The following is a 17,284-nucleotide window of genomic DNA, read 5'->3' as shown; positions in this document are numbered from 1 at the left end:
ACTGCGGTTGAGCGTGTAGGCTGCGAACTGGGTCTACCACTGCTGTTCTTGGTGCCGTCCACCGCGCTTCGGCCACATGCATGACCGAAACCGCTTGGGAGGACGAATGGGAGCGAGTCCTGTGGAAGAAGAAAACATACCCAGATAACTATGTCCCAGAGACATTTCTGTCATCCTTAAGCAGGAATGGTTCGTGATTTTGTGTCTATCGTTGCTGTAGCTAGTTTGACGTGGTCGTGTGCCGTATAGCGAATTTCAGGCCATATACGTACTGGTATTTAGTGCGGTCCTCCTTCGCCATCTCGCAGCACCTCGCAACCATTGTAATCTTCGTTGCCATCTTCGTTCAGCTGAACGACCGTCGGTTGGACCCTCGGGCTCTTGTCTGGGCGTCGGTAGCCACATTCCTAGCAGGCTGGTCCGTGTGGGAGCTCCTCGACTGCTGCAGTAGCGGACGCGCACTGCGCGGGGCATCTGCTAACACAAGTCGTGAGTAGAACACTTACTCTGCTGACGCCTGGCTCATGGTCTCCTGCAGGTGCGAAGATTGTGAAGTCTTCGATATTAGTATTCTTGGCCCTCATGTCTGTGTCGCCGGTATTACGGACGCTGACAGCGGCGACTTCGTCGGACTCCATCTGGGCCTTATCGGCCTCCCTGTTCGTTCTCAACGCGCTTCTGGCAGATTACACTGCCATGCCGCTGGACATGCATCTCCGCGAAAGGTCAGGCAAACCACCATTTCATATGTGGTGCCCTTATCCTCACGACTTGTGGCTGCTGTTCGCAGGCTGACATCCGTCTTGTCGATGAATGCGGCGATATCATCGTCGGTGGTCCTGGCATCTCGACTGCCAAGTGATCTCTCGGTGTTCGGCCTGATGTTGGTGTCCGTGCAGCTGTTTGCATTATTCCCGATGCTCCGTCGCCGCCTCCAGGTGATGTTCCCAGCCTTGTCAAAGTCATCCCGGCTAACACCCACGCTCCAGGCCGGGCCACCCATCGTTCAGACGGCTGTCACGATCGCACTGTGCCTGTCGTCCCTTCTATCCGCGGAATCTCTGTCACGCACGGCTACCGGAGCAGCCATGACGGCCTTCGTGTCCGTCACCTTTGTGGCACCTGGCGTCCTCGTGTGGGCACAAAAATACAAGAAGTACGTGTCGATCATGCGGAAGCGTTAGGCGTGCGTGAACTCATCCGGCTTCTAGCGAGATCAGGGGAACTTGGGATCCGGCAGTGCCCAGGGTTAATAGAACTGAGAAGCCCATGTAGAGCCATGCGACTCGTGGTGTCCGAGTCCATTGTCGGAGCTTCGGAGCGCTGTCATCATAGCCGACGGACGAAGGCATGGCTACCAAATGATGGAAGAGTGGTCCAATACAAGGCATCCTGTTTTTGTCTGCAGTTCGCTCCCCAGGGAAGGTGCACGCTGAGCGTAACCCCTGCATCGTTGTGCGCGGCGTGCGCGACGTACGTCTCTCCGTTGCGGCGAAGCCAGCGAGCTCATGGTCGGCCCCGATTCTTTCTCATGGCATCCGAAAATGTCGCACCGCAGTGACAGCATATTTCGGCAACTGTGGTTCCTTAGGCCATGTGTTGCGTGCCAATGCAATCGTGCCGTGTGCGTGTGGACGCCCATACCGTCAGAGTGTCGAGCCATTTGTCGGCACGAAGCAAGTCAGGCGCTCTTGTCAGGAGGCATACATGGTACTTATGCAAATGCACTGTGGAGGCACTCGAGATTCTTTTGTGGGCTCTACTGCAGCCCGGTTTCATAGATCAAAATTGTTCATCCAAGTGCTCGTACTGGGATGTTGCCGCCGGCTTGTATGATGAGCCGCAGTTGCTTCCGCGCCCTCCACTCGTTCTCGATCAGGGCGATGGTGTGTGCTCATGTGTATGCAGCGATATGATCAACAACTCCAGTTACTCCCAGTCCGCGATCGGTGATATTAAGACCTGCCGTCCCTGAAAGTGGCCATCTCGATTTGGCTTTGGTCGATACAGGGCTACACACCATCCGGATTGATTTGACTGTCGTATATTACAGAATGAACAGCTATTCTACAGGGAGAGAGACGTGCAACACGATAGCCAATAAGTAAAGCACTGTCGAGAGCGACGTATCTACAGAGTCCCAAGAGCGGATGGATATTCGTACAGATGTTAGTTGGGATATCACATAGAATCTAGGCTGTGGGTCATAGCTGTGCATCGCCGTCGTCGTGCAGGCGGGGTCGCTTCGAGCCGACGGTGATGCCCATCTCAATGCCGCGGGCCTCAAGGGCCTCGACGGCGGCCCTCGCGGCGGACTCGGTGGTCCTCTTGCCCTTGGTGCGCGTCCGCCGCAGCGCACCGAACGCCTGCGCCTTGATGACGGCGAGGGTGCCGCATATGGGGGGCACGGGAGAGGGCGAGCGCGAGCCCGCGGCGGAGGGGGCTTCGCTTCGTTGGCGTGATCTGGAGTAGCCGTATGACGTCGATTCGTTGTCGCTGTCGCGGTCTCTGCCTCCTGATCCGTTTTCTGAGCGTGAATAGGCTGCGAGGGCCTGTGTGATAGGGCGGTCGGTGAGAGGGTTCGTGAGGCGAGGTGCCACTCCGTATCGCGAACCATCACGCCGCGGAGGTGCCACGGTAATGTCGGCTGTTCCACCATGCAGCGTCAGCTGGGGACCAGGGCCTGCGCGACGATAGCCGAATTCGGAGCGATCCTGCATCATCGGTTCGCTCTGAAATGTGAACTGAAAGGGCGTAGTGGCGACGGATGAGGCAGATGAGGAGGACGTGGGGGTCGAGACGGCGGGAGAGATCGATCGGCTGTCGGCGTTGAAGACGTAGGAGGGCGAGTCGAGGATGTCGGTCTTCTCGTCCATGCTGTATTGCGGGTACCCCAGCTCTGGAGATGTGAGCGTGGGCGATTCGACGTAGCTGGGTGAATGTGAAGAGCTTCCGCTGTCCAAGACGTCACTCGGCGACACGCTCGCCTGCCCGCCGTTGTGCGCCCACGTCCCGTCGTGGCCGGCCCCGTTGGACATGGCATAGTATTGGTCGTATCGATGCATCCGCTGGGAATCCATATGTTGAGAACGGCCATCATCGGCGGCGACGGCGTTCGCGTAGGCCGTCGGCGAGCGTTGCTGCACGTCCTGCGCCATCCCGGCATGCTGGAAGGCCCCTCCGAGCGACACCGACTGATCGCCACCCGACGCGTATCGCATGGTGTTGTCGCCGTAGTGCGCGATGAGCCCGGTAGACATGGACGGCGCGCCGACGGCCGATGGCTGGTGGAGAGAGCTGTATTCGTGCGACTGGCCGTTCGCGATCATCCCGCTGCTCCTCTGCTGCGCCTGCCACAGCTTCCTCGCCGTCCGCTCTGCCTGTCGAGTGGCCTGCTTCCACCGCTCTACCTCCCGCTGGAGGGCGTCATTCTGGGACTTTGCGTCCTTGCACGAGTCCTGGAGCTGGAGGACGACGGTCTCGAGATTGGTGACTAGGGGTCAAGGAAGAGCGATGAATACGCATGTGGGCGGGACAGAACGAGCACGGCCGAACCTGTCTGCTCAAGGGTGGCGATGTAGTTTGCGCGGCGGGCACGAAAGGCGGCCTGTGCGTCTGCGTTCTTCTTCTTCCTGAGGGCAGCCTCGGAGACGCGAGAGACGTGGTCGTCGGGGCTGGCCCTGTTTGGAGGAGAAGGACTCGGGGGCATCAGGAGCGTGATGATTGACCAACGGTTGAGTCAGAGCGGGATATAAAATGACATGGCCGACTGGCGGCGGAGGACACGCGGAAAGGGTCCTCGCTCGTCCTCGTCCCGGTAACGCGTTCTATTTTCCGCGGAAAGTCACGCCAATTTCCATAGCTGATCTTTCTTCATCCTCTTCCCATCAGCGAGCCTAAACCGCATTTTTCGAAACAGGGCCGGGTGCCGACGCCCGAATCCGCAGGACGGGCCCACCCCCCGGCTCGCCCACCCCCGGCAGCCCCGTGCGCCCCACGCGTCCTGCGCCTGCCGCTTTCGTCCATCCACCTCTGTTCCCCGCCGTGCGCGGTGCCTCAGGGCATATCCCAGTCCATCACTCTATTCTGCCCCCGCCGCCTATCTACATGCATCCCCATCGTGCCCCGCATCACCCTTCTGCGCCCGTCTCAGTCTCCACAGTCGACATCTCCTCCACCTCCGTATCCTCCTCCTCCCCTTCGATGTCCAGGATCTCCACCGCCGGGCCAGCGCCGTCCAGCACGCACGCCACTCGGCGCCCAGTCCGCCCGTTCACCGCCAGCGTCACCTTGCCCTCTCTGCACCCGGCCAGGCGGCGCGTCTGAATCAGTGGCGCGGCCTCTGAACTTAGCTAGAATGAAAAGTCACAGACACAGTGAGCCCACCCGCCCGCGTCGGAGTGTGCGGACATCGCACATACCTGCTCGCGTTCCAATCGGTTGAGCACCTCCAGCGCCAGAGACTCTCGCGCAAAATCGGTCAGGTAGCTCTCCAATTCAATCGCCGTGTAAACCAAATCTCCGTAACCGACCGTCGCAATGGAAGCGAAACCTGGGTGCAATCATGAGTTGCGACCACACCGAAACTTCGTGGGCGTTGGGCTCGAGCGGACTCACCGGCTTCACGGTACACGATAATGAAGACGCTGTCGTCGAAAAACTCCGCGTCCAGCAGGTCGAAGGGTATCTTCGTCTCGCTTGCGTCGTTGATTGGGATACAGCACTCCATGACGGCGACCTCCACCTTCAGTGGACGCAGCATGCCTTCGGTTCCGTGATGTAACCGAGCAATGCATACTACAGCCCGCCCGATACAACCGAGATGAGCTCGATCTCTTATCGAGAAGACACTGGACCTACCGTAGGAGCGATTCAGATCTGCAACCCGGGGCAGCTGTATCAACGTGAACTGCGTGTATTTGGCGGCCTGCAGCGTCGCTTAGCCTGTGACAACGCAGGAAACGTTTCAGCTCTTACCTGGCCCGGCTTTAACACGGTCCGCTCCCGTATCAGCACTGGTGGATTTGATTCCACAGCATGCAGCAACGTCGTGTCCTGCAATTGGGCGGGGCTCGCGCTCGAGAGCAGCACTGCCGAGCGCGCAGTAGCATTGGCGGCTTCGAGGAATATCCGATGAGAGCGTGCTGCCAACTCCTGGACCAATGAATCCAAATTCCGGTCCAAGTGCGACAGGTCCCTTTGTTTGATGTTCTGTTCGGACATGCGCCAGCGGCGTGAGCATCGGGCCACGACGTCGGTTGGCAAGCACTCACATATTGCCAGGCGGATAGTCGAGGTTCCCGGAGCACTCTTCGCGCTCTCAGCGCGGTGGACTTCAAATCCGACCAATCGCCTGGAACACCCAGGTCGTGCGGAGAGAATTGGGGCACCGGGCCCATGAACCATCGGTCGATCGGACTGACCACTAGGCCAGACATCAGGTAGTCGTTCACCTCTAGGATGTCGTGCCTCGGAGCGGGTGGATGACTGTGACTATCACCCGCCGTGTTTAGGCGAGTCGTCTCTGCAAGCACATCAATTTCTCGTCGGCCTTGGCTGAACGCATTACACACCGTGTCGAAGCCAGAACATGAATTCTGTGAAGCGGACTAATTCTCTACGCGCGGTGGCAGCGAGCCATCCGGCCAGGAGCACAGCCCGGCCTGCTAGATCCATGCAGGCGTTCACTTGCGCCGTGCTTATCCCGCATAGTTGGTACTGTGGGCTGGGAGGGGTCATGCGCTGTTCTGTCTCGGGAAAGAAGGCACTCACAGAAGCGACCAGCCGTAGGCCTCCTCCAAAAGTAAATGTAGCCGTTGGCACGCAGGTGCCACTCGCTTCTCAGAGTAGTCGCGCAGCATGACCAGTGATTCGATCATTGACTGTTCCCATTTTTGCATACCCTGCCGGTGCAATGTCAGGGCGAGAGCAATGCCGACAACCTTGAAAGTAACGGTACTCTTTCACTCATTTGTTCACCACTACCCAGGTAATCGGCCAGAGCTTCCGTCGCCCGACCAGTAGCGAGAAGGTTGGTCAAATCCAGCATAGCATATGGCTCTTCCTCTGGTGCATCCGCAAAGTTAGTCCGACGAAGGCACCGCAATTTGGAATGCACCCACGGCCGAACTCTTCCTTCATTCGTGCCTCTAGCGCCCGAATCCATTTGGGCCCAAGCTCACGCGCCCCACTCTGATTCTCTCCACCGAACCACGCCGCGCGCATGTCTTTCACCACTCGCATGGTGTACCAGACTAGCTCGCGAACGGATGATGACACTCTGGCGACGTCTCGCAGTGCCCTCCGCTGCAGGTGGGGAAGCTGTATGATGAACGGCCGTAGTGCGGTAACCTTCGGCTCGGTGAATTGCGGATGTGCGAAGAATAGATCATTGTCCTTGGACAGGGACATCGAGACGATGTCTGGCCCAACCGCGACAATTCCCAGTGGGTAGCTTCCGTCCAGGAAGCAGTGTAAGTTCCCGGCGTCGTCAGAGACCGCCAAGACACTGTCCATGTTCGTTAGATCTACTTCGTCAAGGTCCTCGCCGGGCCGCGGACGCTGGCCCCCGAGTTTAGCCGACTGTATTGAGGCTGCGAGTAGGTCGGCAGGTAATGTTGGCCAGGACGAGATAACTGGCGGTTGAGTCGACCCGACGCCGCGCGCCGGCTTTTGCTTGAAAGCAAACAGGTCTGTGGCACTGATGAACCGTGAGTGACATTGTGTTCTTCGACTCGGTAACAGTACCTACGTGAGTGGTTGTGAGTCGTCGAGTAAAGGGTCGAGCAGTGGCTGGCCTCTCAATATGGAGTGCGCGGAACCTGTCTGCGCCGCCTCAGATAGAACCGACAGCGGCAAGTACGGCGGTACTGACAATGTCGAAGCCCCTCTTGAAGATGTCAGGAATGTCGCTTTGACTTTCCTTCTTCTCTTGCATGAACCACCATATCCCGGAGAGGTTAGAAGCTTTAGTTGTCCCGACCGCAGATAGCTCCAACGAGATAGGTATCGAACGTTCCTGGTGTCCGTCCTGTATTGAATGTAAAGTCACTCGAGGAGGCTTGTGGGCAACTGCGACCGTCTGACCTGCGATAGCCTATGTATTGGCCAGTATGCCCGCAGAGATCTAGCAGGCTTACTCACAGTCTGGACTCCATGCGATGTCAACCACTTCCTCGCTGCTCGCAGTACCATCGCTGTCAAGATCTACCTCCCACACCTTCGTGCCTTGCATTTTGTAGAGGCTCAACCTGTCCTTGCCACGAGGCTGCGTCACCACTACTAAAAGATCTTTGTCTGGACACCATGATGATGGCAGTATACGCGCATGCGAAGGGAGCTGGACCACGGCGATAGACAGGAAAGGGTTGGCCTGCATTTCGATGGCGGACTAGGGATACAAAGGTGTCTGGAAGGATATAACGGCTTGCAGAATGGTAGAGACTACAGTTAGTTCAAATGAATCAGCAGGAGAGCATTGTTAGAGATACAGGGCGTCGAGTGTCGTTACAGGCCACTCGCCGTGGTGGGCGACGGTTGGTCGCGACTCGCGAGCGGCGGCGGTCCCCAAACGAGCGCCACCGAGACGCGTCGCGTCACGTCAATTCGTCACTCCAAGTCACAGCCAGATGTCACGATGGAGGCGGCACACCGAGAATTGCATCCGCGAACGCATCGACAGCGAGCGTTTGTCCGCACGTATGGGCGATCAACCTACCCCCAATGAACGGACTCCATCGTAAGTGCATGCAGGGACAACCCAAAGCTGATCCGGTATCTACTTGGCTTTCCTCTTGCCTCCTTTCTTCTTCCCCATCCCACCAATAACGTCCCCTTTCTTCGCCCTGACGCCTTCCTTCGCCCTTCTCTGCCCTAAGTCCTTGTCGAAGGCACCACCAATGCGCGCGGCCGCCTTCCCCTTAATTTCCGCTCCTTATTTTTCTCCCTCTTCTTGCTGATCGCCGCCGGCCGCCGCTCGGGCTCCCCGATCTTTGCGGGCTGGGCTGCCTTCTTTGCGGAGCGCACCGCAGCACGGATGGCGCCGCTCTCACCGCCGGCATCGTCTTCCTCCATTGCCATCTTGCGACGCTTGTCACGTCGGGAGAGACCTGCATACTTGTCTCGCTTGGGCTGTCAGGCGATGGCGATAATGATCAGCGGGCGCACTGGAGCTAAAGCTCTTTACGTACCTTGTCATCAGCTGTTTTCTTTTCTTTTCCCTTTTTTGGGGCACCAGAAGTACCAGAAGTACCAGTCTCGTACTGTTCCTTACTCAAGGCTGTGAATGACCTGTCAGTATCATGCGCCCGCCGGTCAGAATATGTCACCGACCTTGTGCCTTCGATTTGTCTTTGCCCGACTGGAACCATGTCCTAGCCGGTCTCGAGTAAATCTCCTCTTCGTGCTCGATCATGTTCTGTCCCTTTTTGAGTTCCATTTCGGCTTGGCGAAGCTACACGGAGTCAGCCTGATCCGGATCATCGACTTCAACGACACACAGACCTGCTTCTCCTCCTTCTCCTCCGAGAGGATCTCCGCGATTTCCTTCTTGAGAGCATCGAGCTTCGCCGCCCATTTGGAGATGGCTTCGGCGGGTACCTGTCGATGTCGGACGGAGTCTTCGGCCCCGGCATGCTTGATGGCCGCCTTCAGCAACTTGCGATCAGACTCCCCGACCAATGTGACCGACCTAGAATCAGCTCGGTCAGCAGTAATCACAATTGCTAGATTGGGCTCAACTTACCTCCCCTTCCTTCCAGCTCGGGCTGTACGTCCAACACGATGAAGGTACTGGGCCAGCTGTGATGGCATATCGTAATTGATGATAGTCTCGGTACCCTTGATATCTAGACCTCGCGAGGCTAAGTCGGTAGCCATCAGATAGTCCACCGCTCCGTCTCTAAATTGTTGCAGCGCCCTGAGACGCTGGGGGCAGTGTCAGCAATGCTCGCATGCCGAGCAACAATGCACTTTACCTGTTCTTGGCTGAGGTCGCCGTGCAACTCTTCGGACTTCATGTCGAGCAGGCTAAACACAATGCGCATCTGATGCGCCAGCTTCTTGCTCCGGAGGAATATGATGGTCCTAGACTTGAACGTGCGCTTGCACAAAGCAACAAGCAGCGCTGACCGCTCTGCTTCCTTGCCGGCACGCACACGGACGAACTCCTGTACCAAGCCACGCGCCGTACTGCGCTTCGGATCGACGAATAGACGGACAGGCTTGTTCAGCGACATGCGGACGAGTTCATCCACGGAGTCTGTCATTGTCGCCGAAAACAGCATGGTCTGCCGTGAGGTCGCGCAAGACTTGATGATTTCCGTGAGCTCGTCTGCGAATCCGTCCGAAAGCATTCTATCAGCTTCGTCGAGCACCAGGATGTCCAGCGCATCGAGCGTGAATGTTGGCGAGTTGCGCAAGTGGTCGATGAGACGGCCAGGTGTAGCGATGACGACATCGGGTCTCGTCCGCAATTCAGCTTCTTGAGTTTTGAGAGAGAGCCCACCTGTATACAAAAGTCAGCATGCACAGACGATCGACAAAGACGACTAAGACGCACCGACGATCAGGCTGAAACGAATGTCGGTATGAGCCGCTAACTTTCTGCCAACCTCAAGACACTGCACTCCAAGTTCGCGCGTCGGTACAAGGACGAGACATCTCGTTGCAGCCGCGTTCTTTCCGCGGTCTCGATACATGAGTCGCTCAAGCATTGGGATGATGAACGCCGCTGTCTTTCCGGACCCAGTGACGGCGTTGCCGACGACGTCCTTCCCTAGCAGAGCGACTGGAATAGTAGCAGCTTGAATAGGCGTTGGTTTATGGAAACCGAGCGCAGTAATGGACTTAATGATAGGACGGGAGAGATTCATCGAGAGGAAAGACGAGTGCTCGTCCGTGGCAACCTTTTCGCTGTCTGGAGCAAAGAAAGCTGCCTTCCGTTCCTTCTCTGCTTGAGTCTCTTCATCAGAGTCGCTGTTCGATGACAACGAGACGTCATCGTCTTCCTCGTCATTCTCCCCGTCCTCAATGCCAGATTCGCCATCCTCGTCCGATGTTGCCAATGGATCTTCTTCGTCTTCACTGCCCTCTAACCCAGCGAATTCATTCTCCTCCTCCCCGCTTTCTCCGTCGCTTCCTCCCGAGTCGCCCTCGCTTATTGATGTATCATCTTCCTCCTCGTCCTCCGGAAGGGCATCCCGCTTCCTCTTTGTTGTCTGCGACTTCTTTAGCTTGCGTCGCTCTATTATATCGTCGACTGAAATAGGCCTCTGTGTTCAACGTGAACAGACGCGCTACGACGAGATATGTTGTATACATACAGGCTTAGAGCCACTCTTAACAAGGTCATCGACATCCACGGAGCCGTTCACAAATTCATCGTAGGGATCCCCAGTGAGATCAAATACGAAGTCGGGATTGAGTTGAGCATCTTCCCCGGTCGGCGCCGACTTCGCTGTCTTGCTTGACGATGGTAGGGGGGCATCCTCCGTGTCGGAGTCAATGGTCATCACATAATCGTCTTTGAGAGTCATGGCGCTCCTTCGTAGACAATCGAGGTAGAGAGGTGCAAGAAGTGCGACCAGAGTAAGCGCCGGCTGCTGCGTGCGCATGAATTTTCATGGATCTGAGATTTCAATGTCACATCCACGTGCAGACGGATCAATCGAGCGATCACAGTGGATCGGGCTGGGTGAATCGGTGATCGTCAGTGTTGTCGACTCCAGCGTTGCGCTTTTGGCAATGTGGCAGTTCGTGTACAAACCTGAGTGACACATAGCATATGCCGACGACTGTCTTTGTTCTGTAACGACCGACGTAGGATTTCTGGCCAGCGTGATCGCAAATCAGATACAGAGCGCGAATGGCATTTTCGGACTGTCTCAGTTGGCCACTCGAAGCGGACGAGTTTTGGACGAACCTGTGACTGGCACGACTTCTTCAACTTATGTACATAGCAGACAGATGTGTTTTCAGCTGCCTAATTGCTGGAAACTGGAGTGCGCAACGAATCAAACTATGGGTCGTTTCGCGCGGATAGATCGAAAGAAGTGCGCTGTCCCCATTCAGTGAGTCTCAGTCAACATACGTTCAACAGAGACACAGCTGCTCGCGAGCATTTATCCTCCGTGTCCAAGGTTAAGTTCGGGCGCACAAGTCATGCATAGGGAAAGCTTCGACTTTAAAGACCAGCACAATACAGATCATCAGCACAGAAGTCAATGGCAATGAGAACACTATGTACGTAGGAACATAGCATCTTCCAACAGTTGTGAGTACAGATCCACGTAAGTACAATATATATAATGTGCGAGCAGAGCAATCAGGGACTGGCGGGTAGTAGAGTCGTGATGGTATGCGAGCAACAACAAAGCAAATCACCAGAAGAAGATCTTGCGAATGACGGCTGCATCCTTGGACTGATGTGGCTGACCGAATTCGTCGTACCCGTCCGCGTCAGGTGGTGCTATCCGTGAACGTTGCATCTGTAATATAAATAGCGGTCAACTATACGCATACTTGAAGAGCGTTGCAGACAAACCTCTATGCCCATGAGCACGGCATCGCTCTCAAATCGCAGATACCATGGTTCCTGCGTCTTGAGCTTCTCAACATCGCGGAATTGCTCTGACGCACGGCAACCCTCCTGACATTGGGTGATGACGTCGACAAACCGCGCCATCATGTTGAACTTGGCCCAATGTATCTTGGTGGGATCATCGTCTTGATAGTCGGGGTTGCCTTCGTCAGCACGGATCAAGTCGGACAGGTGGATCTCTCTAAGTGCGTCGTCAGTCACGATAGCGGAACGTCGCCAATTTTACTCACAGTGCAGGAATGCATGCGCCTTTTGAATTCCGCAGTGCCATCCGGTACTTCTGATGGGAGCGCACGGACTGCAGAAGGTGATCATAGGACTGGAACTTCTTCCACTGGTCCGGCGTTCTGGCCTGGAAAACTTCCAAGGAGATATCACCCTCGAAAGTTGCGCTATTAATACCAGCGACGAAGGCACGCAAGGCAGAGTAGTTGTGCTGCACACGGAGGACCTCCGCGACTTGGACGAACTTCTCGATCTGCGTGGCGCGCTTCTTCGGCTTGTCGTGGCACAAGATCAGTGAGACAACCCTGAGAGTAATGCGTGAGGACAACGCCACTTCGAACCGTTTGCGCAGCAGCTCGCTTACCAGTCAGCAAGCCGATTCGAAATTTGGTTGTACTTGGCAATAGGGTCCTTCTCTGGATCCTTCTTGCCTGGGGTCAAGACATGTTGCAACCAATGCCGCGGCTTCAGAGCACGAGATCAGCAAAAACCCGGAGATGTGTCCATCAGTTGACTAACCTCAATTGCCAAAAAGTATCGCGCCTCTACCCTCGTGATGGACTCCGCGATTTGAGTGAAGTCGGCTTTGAGAACCTCGTCACTCATGCTCTGTAGCTTCTTCAGCAGCTGCTTCGGCGTATCCGAGGCACCCTCGTGGTTGCTGGTGCTCGGTGTTGATGACCCCAGACCCAGCGCCTTCGCTGTGACTGCCAACGGCAGACTAGACTTACGGTCTCGTGCTGCCACGGTCTGGCTAGGCACAGCTTGACTACCGTGCCGTCGAGCCACGCGTGTGGGCAATTCCGGCAGACTCTTTGAATCCGAGCCGGCAACCGCTGGTTCGGCCTCCTCAGACAATAGCGATGACTCGTCGCTATCCTCCTCCACTTTGAGTGCCCACGACGCGTCTCGGTCCTGTAAAGTCGGAGTACTCTCGAGGAACGGGAGGAAAACCGCGCCATAGTGGAGGAGATATGTCTTCGTCAGGGTGAACTTGATGAGAGCCCGAAGAGCCCCAGCAGCTCCGGAAACCGCGAAGTCTGTTGGGTATGTTGTGATCCACCTGTCTAGCAACAAACAAATTCTGCGGTGCGTTTCATCAGTATACAGCATATCGCTACGAACGCCCGACGAACCTCAATTGGGCATAGCATGCAAACATAGGATCACCAGTGGGCTGGTCTAGGGCCCGCATCCGTTTCTGCATGGCCAGGAGCACACTGCGAGGGCTTGCAAATCGTCGGTACGTTAGAAGGAAGTGCGAAACAAACAATGGATCTGCGACGCTCATGAGTCACTGTGGTGATCAATGCGACATCGTCTTACCATCGTCACTGACTGCCATGAATAAGAGCTTGTCCAGAAGCTCATCCAACACCATCCACGGGGGTGCCCGCCTAATTCAACGTAGCCGCCTATCAGGATTTATGAGCCATGAACATGGCTGAAATGACTTACGATTCCTTGACAGAGACATCCCTTGACGCGTCATGGGAATCGTCAGCGGTATTGCCGCCTTCACCAGAGCCACCGACGGTCGACAGAGCATTCAGAGAACCTCTGTTCCGTACGTTCGGCGAACCGTGCGCCACAATCCGCCCCGCGGAATACTGTTCTCGTTCTTCTCGTTTAGACTTCTCGTGTTCCGAAAGCAAGTCGCTGGTAGAACGTGCGCGTGAGGGAGACGTGGGCGTCGTAGGCGTTCGTGAAGGAGGAGGGCCGGAGGGAGACGGAAGGCGGAAGGCGTGAGATGGTAGAGGGGTGCCCATGTGAGAAGGTGGTTGCGATTGCGGAGGTGTTTCTGTCTGCGTCATAGATTGCGATAAATATGGCTGTGTCTGTGGATATGAGGCAACAAGATGGGTGGCGCCAACAGAGGCAGCTGTTGGTGTGGCGGAAGACGCTCTAGAGATCTCGGAAGCTGTGAGAGCACCGAGGACGGAAGGCGATGCAGGGTTGCGGTACCCATCGCGCTCGCTCCGCGCGGATCCAGGTATTTCTGCCTCTGTCGAAGTGCATCACTGAGGCTTGTGCGGTATGTCCAGCGGTTCGACAACTTACGCAGTTCGTGATAAATAGCGCGCAACAACCACTCGAATGCACCCCGAATCCGCTCCTTCCCAACGCTGTTCACGACGGATACTTCCACCAGGCCGACATCAAACTCTTCCAGGACTCTGGTAGCGTATGCTGGATCGATCCGTTTCTCCATCTCAGATTTGCAAGCCAGTACGATGACCGGGATTTTCAGCTGCGCGAATTCACCTAGTTGCATATGAGATACGATGCAGATTTCAAGAGGTCAAAACTCACGTAGGCCTGTCACGGTGTGCCTAAATGTATCCTCACGGCTGCTGTCGTAGCATACTACGACACCCTTGAGCGAAGGCTTCTCCCAATCCTCACATCCGGTGTTGTTTAAGTCTAGCCTCGATGTATCCACTTCGATTACTCTCAGCACATACTCCTGGCTGTTTGAGGTGAAGCTGAGTCGCCCTGTTCGCTCGAGGCCTAGGGAAAAGTAATCTGAATGACACTGAATGACAGATCTGATAATTGAACGCACAAGTGACAGGCCGGTCATCGTTATCGCTCATGTCGGGCGCTATGGTAGCGACGACGGGCTCAGATAAGCCATATACCTTGAGGCCTTTCTGTATCACAGTCGACTTGCCACAGCCTGCAGCTCCCATAACCGCAATAGTTATCTGTGGACGGTGCTGAGTAGCTTGTTAGCCAATACAGCACTCCGAGACTGCCAACAGACACACCGAGGGTATATGGGTATCAACGGACATGGTCTGTTGCTGTCTGGCCAATTGGTGGCTCAGACTGCTGCTTCGTACTGGCATGATAGGCGCTGGGGGGTGGGATGCGCTGATGCTGGGAGATGAGTTCACGCTCTGCAGACGCGAAGGGAGACCAAGTTCGCCCGGTGGTGGCATGAGTTGACGGGACATAGTCTTACTTTTCCGGGTCCGTCGCGACAAATCCTCAGAGCGCTCGAGGTCGGACTCATCGAAGAATTTTGGACCTTCGCGATCATCAGCATTAGTACTCACGCTGGTCCCGCGACTTCGCGAAGGGGTTGGGAGCGGAGGGACGGCTGGCTTCTCGCGTTCGCGCAGAGGCACGCGGGACGAGCTGGCTGCAGATTCCGCTGACACGGAGGCCGACTGGGTATGCACGCGCTGTCGGATCTCTTGGGGCGGCGCGAGGTTCGAAGACAATGTGTTACCACGCGCAGTTCGCGTCAACTGGGATATCCCTTGTTGCCTGGCCTTGACGAATGAGTCGACTGAGATGGACTTGCGAAGAGACGAAGACTGAGAAAACGTCGGAGATGGGGCACCGTAGTAATCCTCGTCGGCAGCGGGAGGAGTAGCGGGAGAATCTCGAGACGTCTGGGCAGTCATGAACGTGTCCTGAGAAACGTGAGGAGAGGAGATGTGGCGACGCGACGCTTGGGGATTTGTGCGGGAAGAGGGATGCGCGGAGGCTGAGAACTGGGACGCGTCGGGCATCTGGATGGGAGGGAGTGACGGAATAGGCGGAAGGTCGATCTGGCGGTTTTTCGCGGTCATCACGGGGACAGAAGGGCGTTCATCACGGGAGGGGCGACGGAGAGCGGGCTGCCGGCGGAGAGGACGGCGGAGAGAGCGTGGGCGCTGCCAGCGGCGACGAGGAGGGATGGGAGGACGACGTCGACGGTCGGACGGTGGTTGGGACTGGGCGATGCCTTCGCTGCCGCTGTAATCTTCGGCTCATTCTTGGTTAGCCGGCATCACCCAAATCAGGTGACGCCCGCTGCCCGATCATGTCCGACGTCTGCCAAAAAGGAAACCGTCGCGCACTCTGCTTGTTCGTTCGCTGCGTCACAGACAACACTTCCAGCTAGGGCATGCAGCATGGTATTGCACAGTATTGTTGCCATACGTGGACAATTACAACGGGCACGCTCGCCGATGCGCAGTTCGGCCTGTCCAGCAACAGCGGGCTCCGGCCCAATGATATACACGCCCATCTACATCCTTCAGCATGATAGCAAGGCTCTTGCCAGGTATTGAGATCGCTACACCCCCGAGTAACGGGAACAAGATGAGGCATATTCGATAACGCCGATGACGTGCCTCCTCGCCGCCGCCGCCGCCTCCAAGGCGCGTGGTCGCCGCATGTCGTCCAACATGCCTATCGCACCTAGCATGCGTGCGCTCGCAGTATACAACCCCTCCCTCCCCTCTCCATCGCAGCAGCCATCGTCCAGGACTCGTCAAACATGTCTACGATCCCACCACTGTACCCACCGCCAAGCGCTACAAAGCTGCGACGGCGCCGCGTCCTACCTCGAGGCTCCTCCCATCCCTATTTATTCACCTTGATGACGCTCACGGCGATGACGGAACTCGGCCTTACCGCATTCCTCATCAGCGCTGGGGGCCAGACGTATGCCTGGGCTAGCCCGGGGTATTATTCCCTGTGTGTATTGCGACTTCGCCGCGGTCTCGGTGCTGAAAGCTGAACGTAGCCCCGAACAGATTGATCCTAGTGTGCTTCATGGCTGCATGGACAGTGCTCTTCGCTGGCGCATACGTCCTCTGGGCGCTCGATGGCGGCGTCCATCTTCTCGCCAACGTCGCCAGCTCAGTCATCTGGCTGCTCCTCACCTCGGTTTTATGGGTAAGCAGGCCATCCACGCTGCCAACAAGCCGAACGACTGACCAAACGTTTGCCGCTCATAGGGCGCTGGCGCCGGGCTGATGCACAGCACTCGTGTGAGCAGCGATTGCCCCGAAAGCGCCTCCATATCGCGGTTCGTCCCGGATCGCCTTGCTCTGCGCTCGAAGATGGGGCTAAGTGTACCTCCGCCCGCGCTCAGGTGCCGACAGACAGTCACGGTCGAAGCCCTTGGCTGGACAGAGTTTGGATTGTGTTGTATCACGCTGGGCGCGACGCTCTTCTGGCTGCGACAGGGAATGAGGAAGTCGGGGTATGCGCGAGATTCACGGACCTTCGTGTAGGATAGGCATCGTCCATGGGTTCGATCGGTTGCTGCTACGACTCTTCACGACCACGCCGTGTATGATCGCGGTAATGATACTACGTACCACATTATCGATATGTTGTTCGACAGACAAGGCGATCCGGTATCAAGAAGATAGACCACTCAGCGAGCAGCGATTTGTAGTGGCGGACGGAGCTCGCCAGGCAGACGCAGGTTGTGCGCACGTCGGACACCACAACATCGACCGTGGAGGGCATGAGTTCAGCGCGTTTACCTGGAGAGATCGTCGACCTATATCCCAGTGAGGAGACTTGCAATACCTGCGGGTTCACGGCAGATACTTCGAGCCACATGCAATCCTTGGACGACCTGATGAACAGTGACAGCGGCCGGCGGTCCGAGCAGATGTTCTTCGCTATACAGCGGTTAGCTTGTAAGACAACGCCATGGACCCGCCC

The 17,284-nt window shown here is 56.5% G+C and overlaps 6 protein-coding genes across 6 annotated transcripts; 2 read left to right on the top strand and 4 right to left on the bottom strand.

Annotated features, from left to right (window-relative positions):
- Positions 1-80: 80 nt before the first annotated feature.
- B0H18DRAFT_1081790 (phosphatidylinositol N-acetylglucosaminyltransferase) lies at positions 81-1,275 on the top strand (the record flags this gene model as incomplete). Its single annotated transcript, XM_048031442.1, has 6 exons — positions 81-189; positions 250-489; positions 539-725; positions 791-938; positions 1,011-1,156; positions 1,212-1,275. 6 exons carry the CDS (start codon positions 81-83, stop codon positions 1,273-1,275), a joined length of 894 nt encoding a protein of 297 aa, XP_047900765.1.
- A 727-nt stretch (positions 1,276-2,002) lies between these two features.
- B0H18DRAFT_971719 (uncharacterized protein) lies at positions 2,003-3,963 on the bottom strand. The gene is made up of 2 exons (XM_048043827.1): positions 3,556-3,963; positions 2,003-3,493 (listed from the first exon to the last, which is right to left on the bottom strand). Exons 1-2 carry the CDS (start codon positions 3,707-3,709, stop codon positions 2,205-2,207), a joined length of 1,443 nt encoding a protein of 480 aa, XP_047900764.1. The 5' UTR covers positions 3,710-3,963; the 3' UTR covers positions 2,003-2,204.
- An 88-nt stretch (positions 3,964-4,051) lies between these two features.
- On the bottom strand, positions 4,052-7,557 carry B0H18DRAFT_971709 (anaphase-promoting complex, cyclosome, subunit 4-domain-containing protein). Its single transcript, XM_048043826.1, has 13 exons — positions 7,144-7,557; positions 6,875-7,086; positions 6,752-6,825; positions 6,123-6,700; positions 5,960-6,066; positions 5,773-5,903; positions 5,574-5,725; positions 5,274-5,524; positions 4,978-5,211; positions 4,861-4,927; positions 4,618-4,797; positions 4,422-4,552; positions 4,052-4,352 (listed from the first exon to the last, which is right to left on the bottom strand). Exons 1-13 carry the CDS (start codon positions 7,376-7,378, stop codon positions 4,131-4,133), a joined length of 2,574 nt encoding a protein of 857 aa, XP_047900763.1. The 5' UTR covers positions 7,379-7,557; the 3' UTR covers positions 4,052-4,130.
- Positions 7,558-7,678: 121 nt separating this feature from the next.
- On the bottom strand, positions 7,679-10,581 carry B0H18DRAFT_1091772 (P-loop containing nucleoside triphosphate hydrolase protein). Its single transcript, XM_048032300.1, has 8 exons — positions 10,323-10,581; positions 9,560-10,271; positions 8,976-9,505; positions 8,744-8,925; positions 8,503-8,689; positions 8,332-8,452; positions 8,190-8,278; positions 7,679-8,130 (listed from the first exon to the last, which is right to left on the bottom strand). The coding sequence occupies exons 1-8, from the start codon at positions 10,533-10,535 to the stop codon at positions 7,873-7,875; spliced, it is 2,292 nt and encodes a 763-aa protein (XP_047900762.1). The 5' UTR covers positions 10,536-10,581; the 3' UTR covers positions 7,679-7,872.
- Positions 10,582-11,144: 563 nt separating this feature from the next.
- Positions 11,145-15,542, bottom strand: B0H18DRAFT_971699 (ras guanine nucleotide exchange factor domain-containing protein). The gene is made up of 12 exons (XM_048043825.1): positions 14,596-15,542; positions 14,391-14,544; positions 14,138-14,335; positions 13,886-14,089; positions 13,283-13,829; positions 13,151-13,221; positions 12,961-13,102; positions 12,344-12,908; positions 12,189-12,289; positions 11,830-12,129; positions 11,543-11,780; positions 11,145-11,486 (listed from the first exon to the last, which is right to left on the bottom strand). The coding sequence occupies exons 1-12, from the start codon at positions 15,406-15,408 to the stop codon at positions 11,379-11,381; spliced, it is 3,441 nt and encodes a 1,146-aa protein (XP_047900761.1). The 5' UTR covers positions 15,409-15,542; the 3' UTR covers positions 11,145-11,378.
- Positions 15,543-16,100: 558 nt separating this feature from the next.
- Positions 16,101-16,842, top strand: B0H18DRAFT_867541 (uncharacterized protein; the record flags this gene model as incomplete). The annotated part of the gene is made up of 4 exons (XM_048039868.1): positions 16,101-16,329; positions 16,350-16,501; positions 16,564-16,634; positions 16,701-16,842. The coding sequence occupies 4 exons, from the start codon at positions 16,101-16,103 to the stop codon at positions 16,840-16,842; spliced, it is 594 nt and encodes a 197-aa protein (XP_047900760.1).
- Positions 16,843-17,284: the final 442 nt, after the last annotated feature.

This window comes from Fomitopsis serialis (assembly GCF_022376445.1).
Source record: "Fomitopsis serialis strain Sig1Antser10 chromosome Unknown B0H18scaffold_2, whole genome shotgun sequence".
Classification (NCBI taxonomy): Eukaryota; Fungi; Basidiomycota; class Agaricomycetes; order Polyporales; family Fomitopsidaceae; genus Fomitopsis; species Fomitopsis serialis.
The sequence above is the reverse complement of the archived record's forward strand: the minus strand, read 5'-3'. Positions and strand labels throughout refer to the sequence as shown.

What these genes read in the sequence shown, in the direction of transcription:
- B0H18DRAFT_971719 (XM_048043827.1), bottom strand. Translation starts at nt 3,709, where the DNA reads ATGCCCCCGAGTCCTTCTCCTCCAAACAGGGCCAGCCCCGACGACCAC. An exon ending in CGCCACCCTTGAGCAGACAG is followed by an intron (nt 3,494 to 3,555) that starts GTTCGGCCGTGC and finishes CTTGACCCCTAG; the next exon opens with TCACCAATCTCGAGACCGTC.
- B0H18DRAFT_1091772 (XM_048032300.1), bottom strand. Translation starts at nt 10,535, where the DNA reads ATGACTCTCAAAGACGATTATGTGATGACCATTGACTCCGACACGGAG. An exon ending in AGACAAATCGAAGGCACAAG is followed by an intron (nt 8,279 to 8,331) that starts GTCGGTGACATA and finishes GGTCATTCACAG; the next exon opens with CCTTGAGTAAGGAACAGTAC. An exon ending in AGAAAACAGCTGATGACAAG is followed by an intron (nt 8,131 to 8,189) that starts GTACGTAAAGAG and finishes ATCGCCTGACAG; the next exon opens with CCCAAGCGAGACAAGTATGC.
- B0H18DRAFT_971709 (XM_048043826.1), bottom strand. Translation starts at nt 7,378, where the DNA reads ATGCAGGCCAACCCTTTCCTGTCTATCGCCGTGGTCCAGCTCCCTTCG. An exon ending in AATGAAGGAAGAGTTCGGCC is followed by an intron (nt 6,067 to 6,122) that starts GTGGGTGCATTC and finishes CGGATGCACCAG; the next exon opens with AGGAAGAGCCATATGCTATG. An exon ending in GACTATCCGCCTGGCAATAT is followed by an intron (nt 5,212 to 5,273) that starts GTGAGTGCTTGC and finishes ATGTCCGAACAG; the next exon opens with AACATCAAACAAAGGGACCT.
- B0H18DRAFT_971699 (XM_048043825.1), bottom strand. Translation starts at nt 15,408, where the DNA reads ATGACCGCGAAAAACCGCCAGATCGACCTTCCGCCTATTCCGTCACTC. An exon ending in CGATGACCGGCCTGTCACTT is followed by an intron (nt 14,336 to 14,390) that starts GTGCGTTCAATT and finishes ACTTTTCCCTAG; the next exon opens with GCCTCGAGCGAACAGGGCGA. An exon ending in CATGGCAGTCAGTGACGATG is followed by an intron (nt 13,103 to 13,150) that starts GTAAGACGATGT and finishes TGAGCGTCGCAG; the next exon opens with ATCCATTGTTTGTTTCGCAC.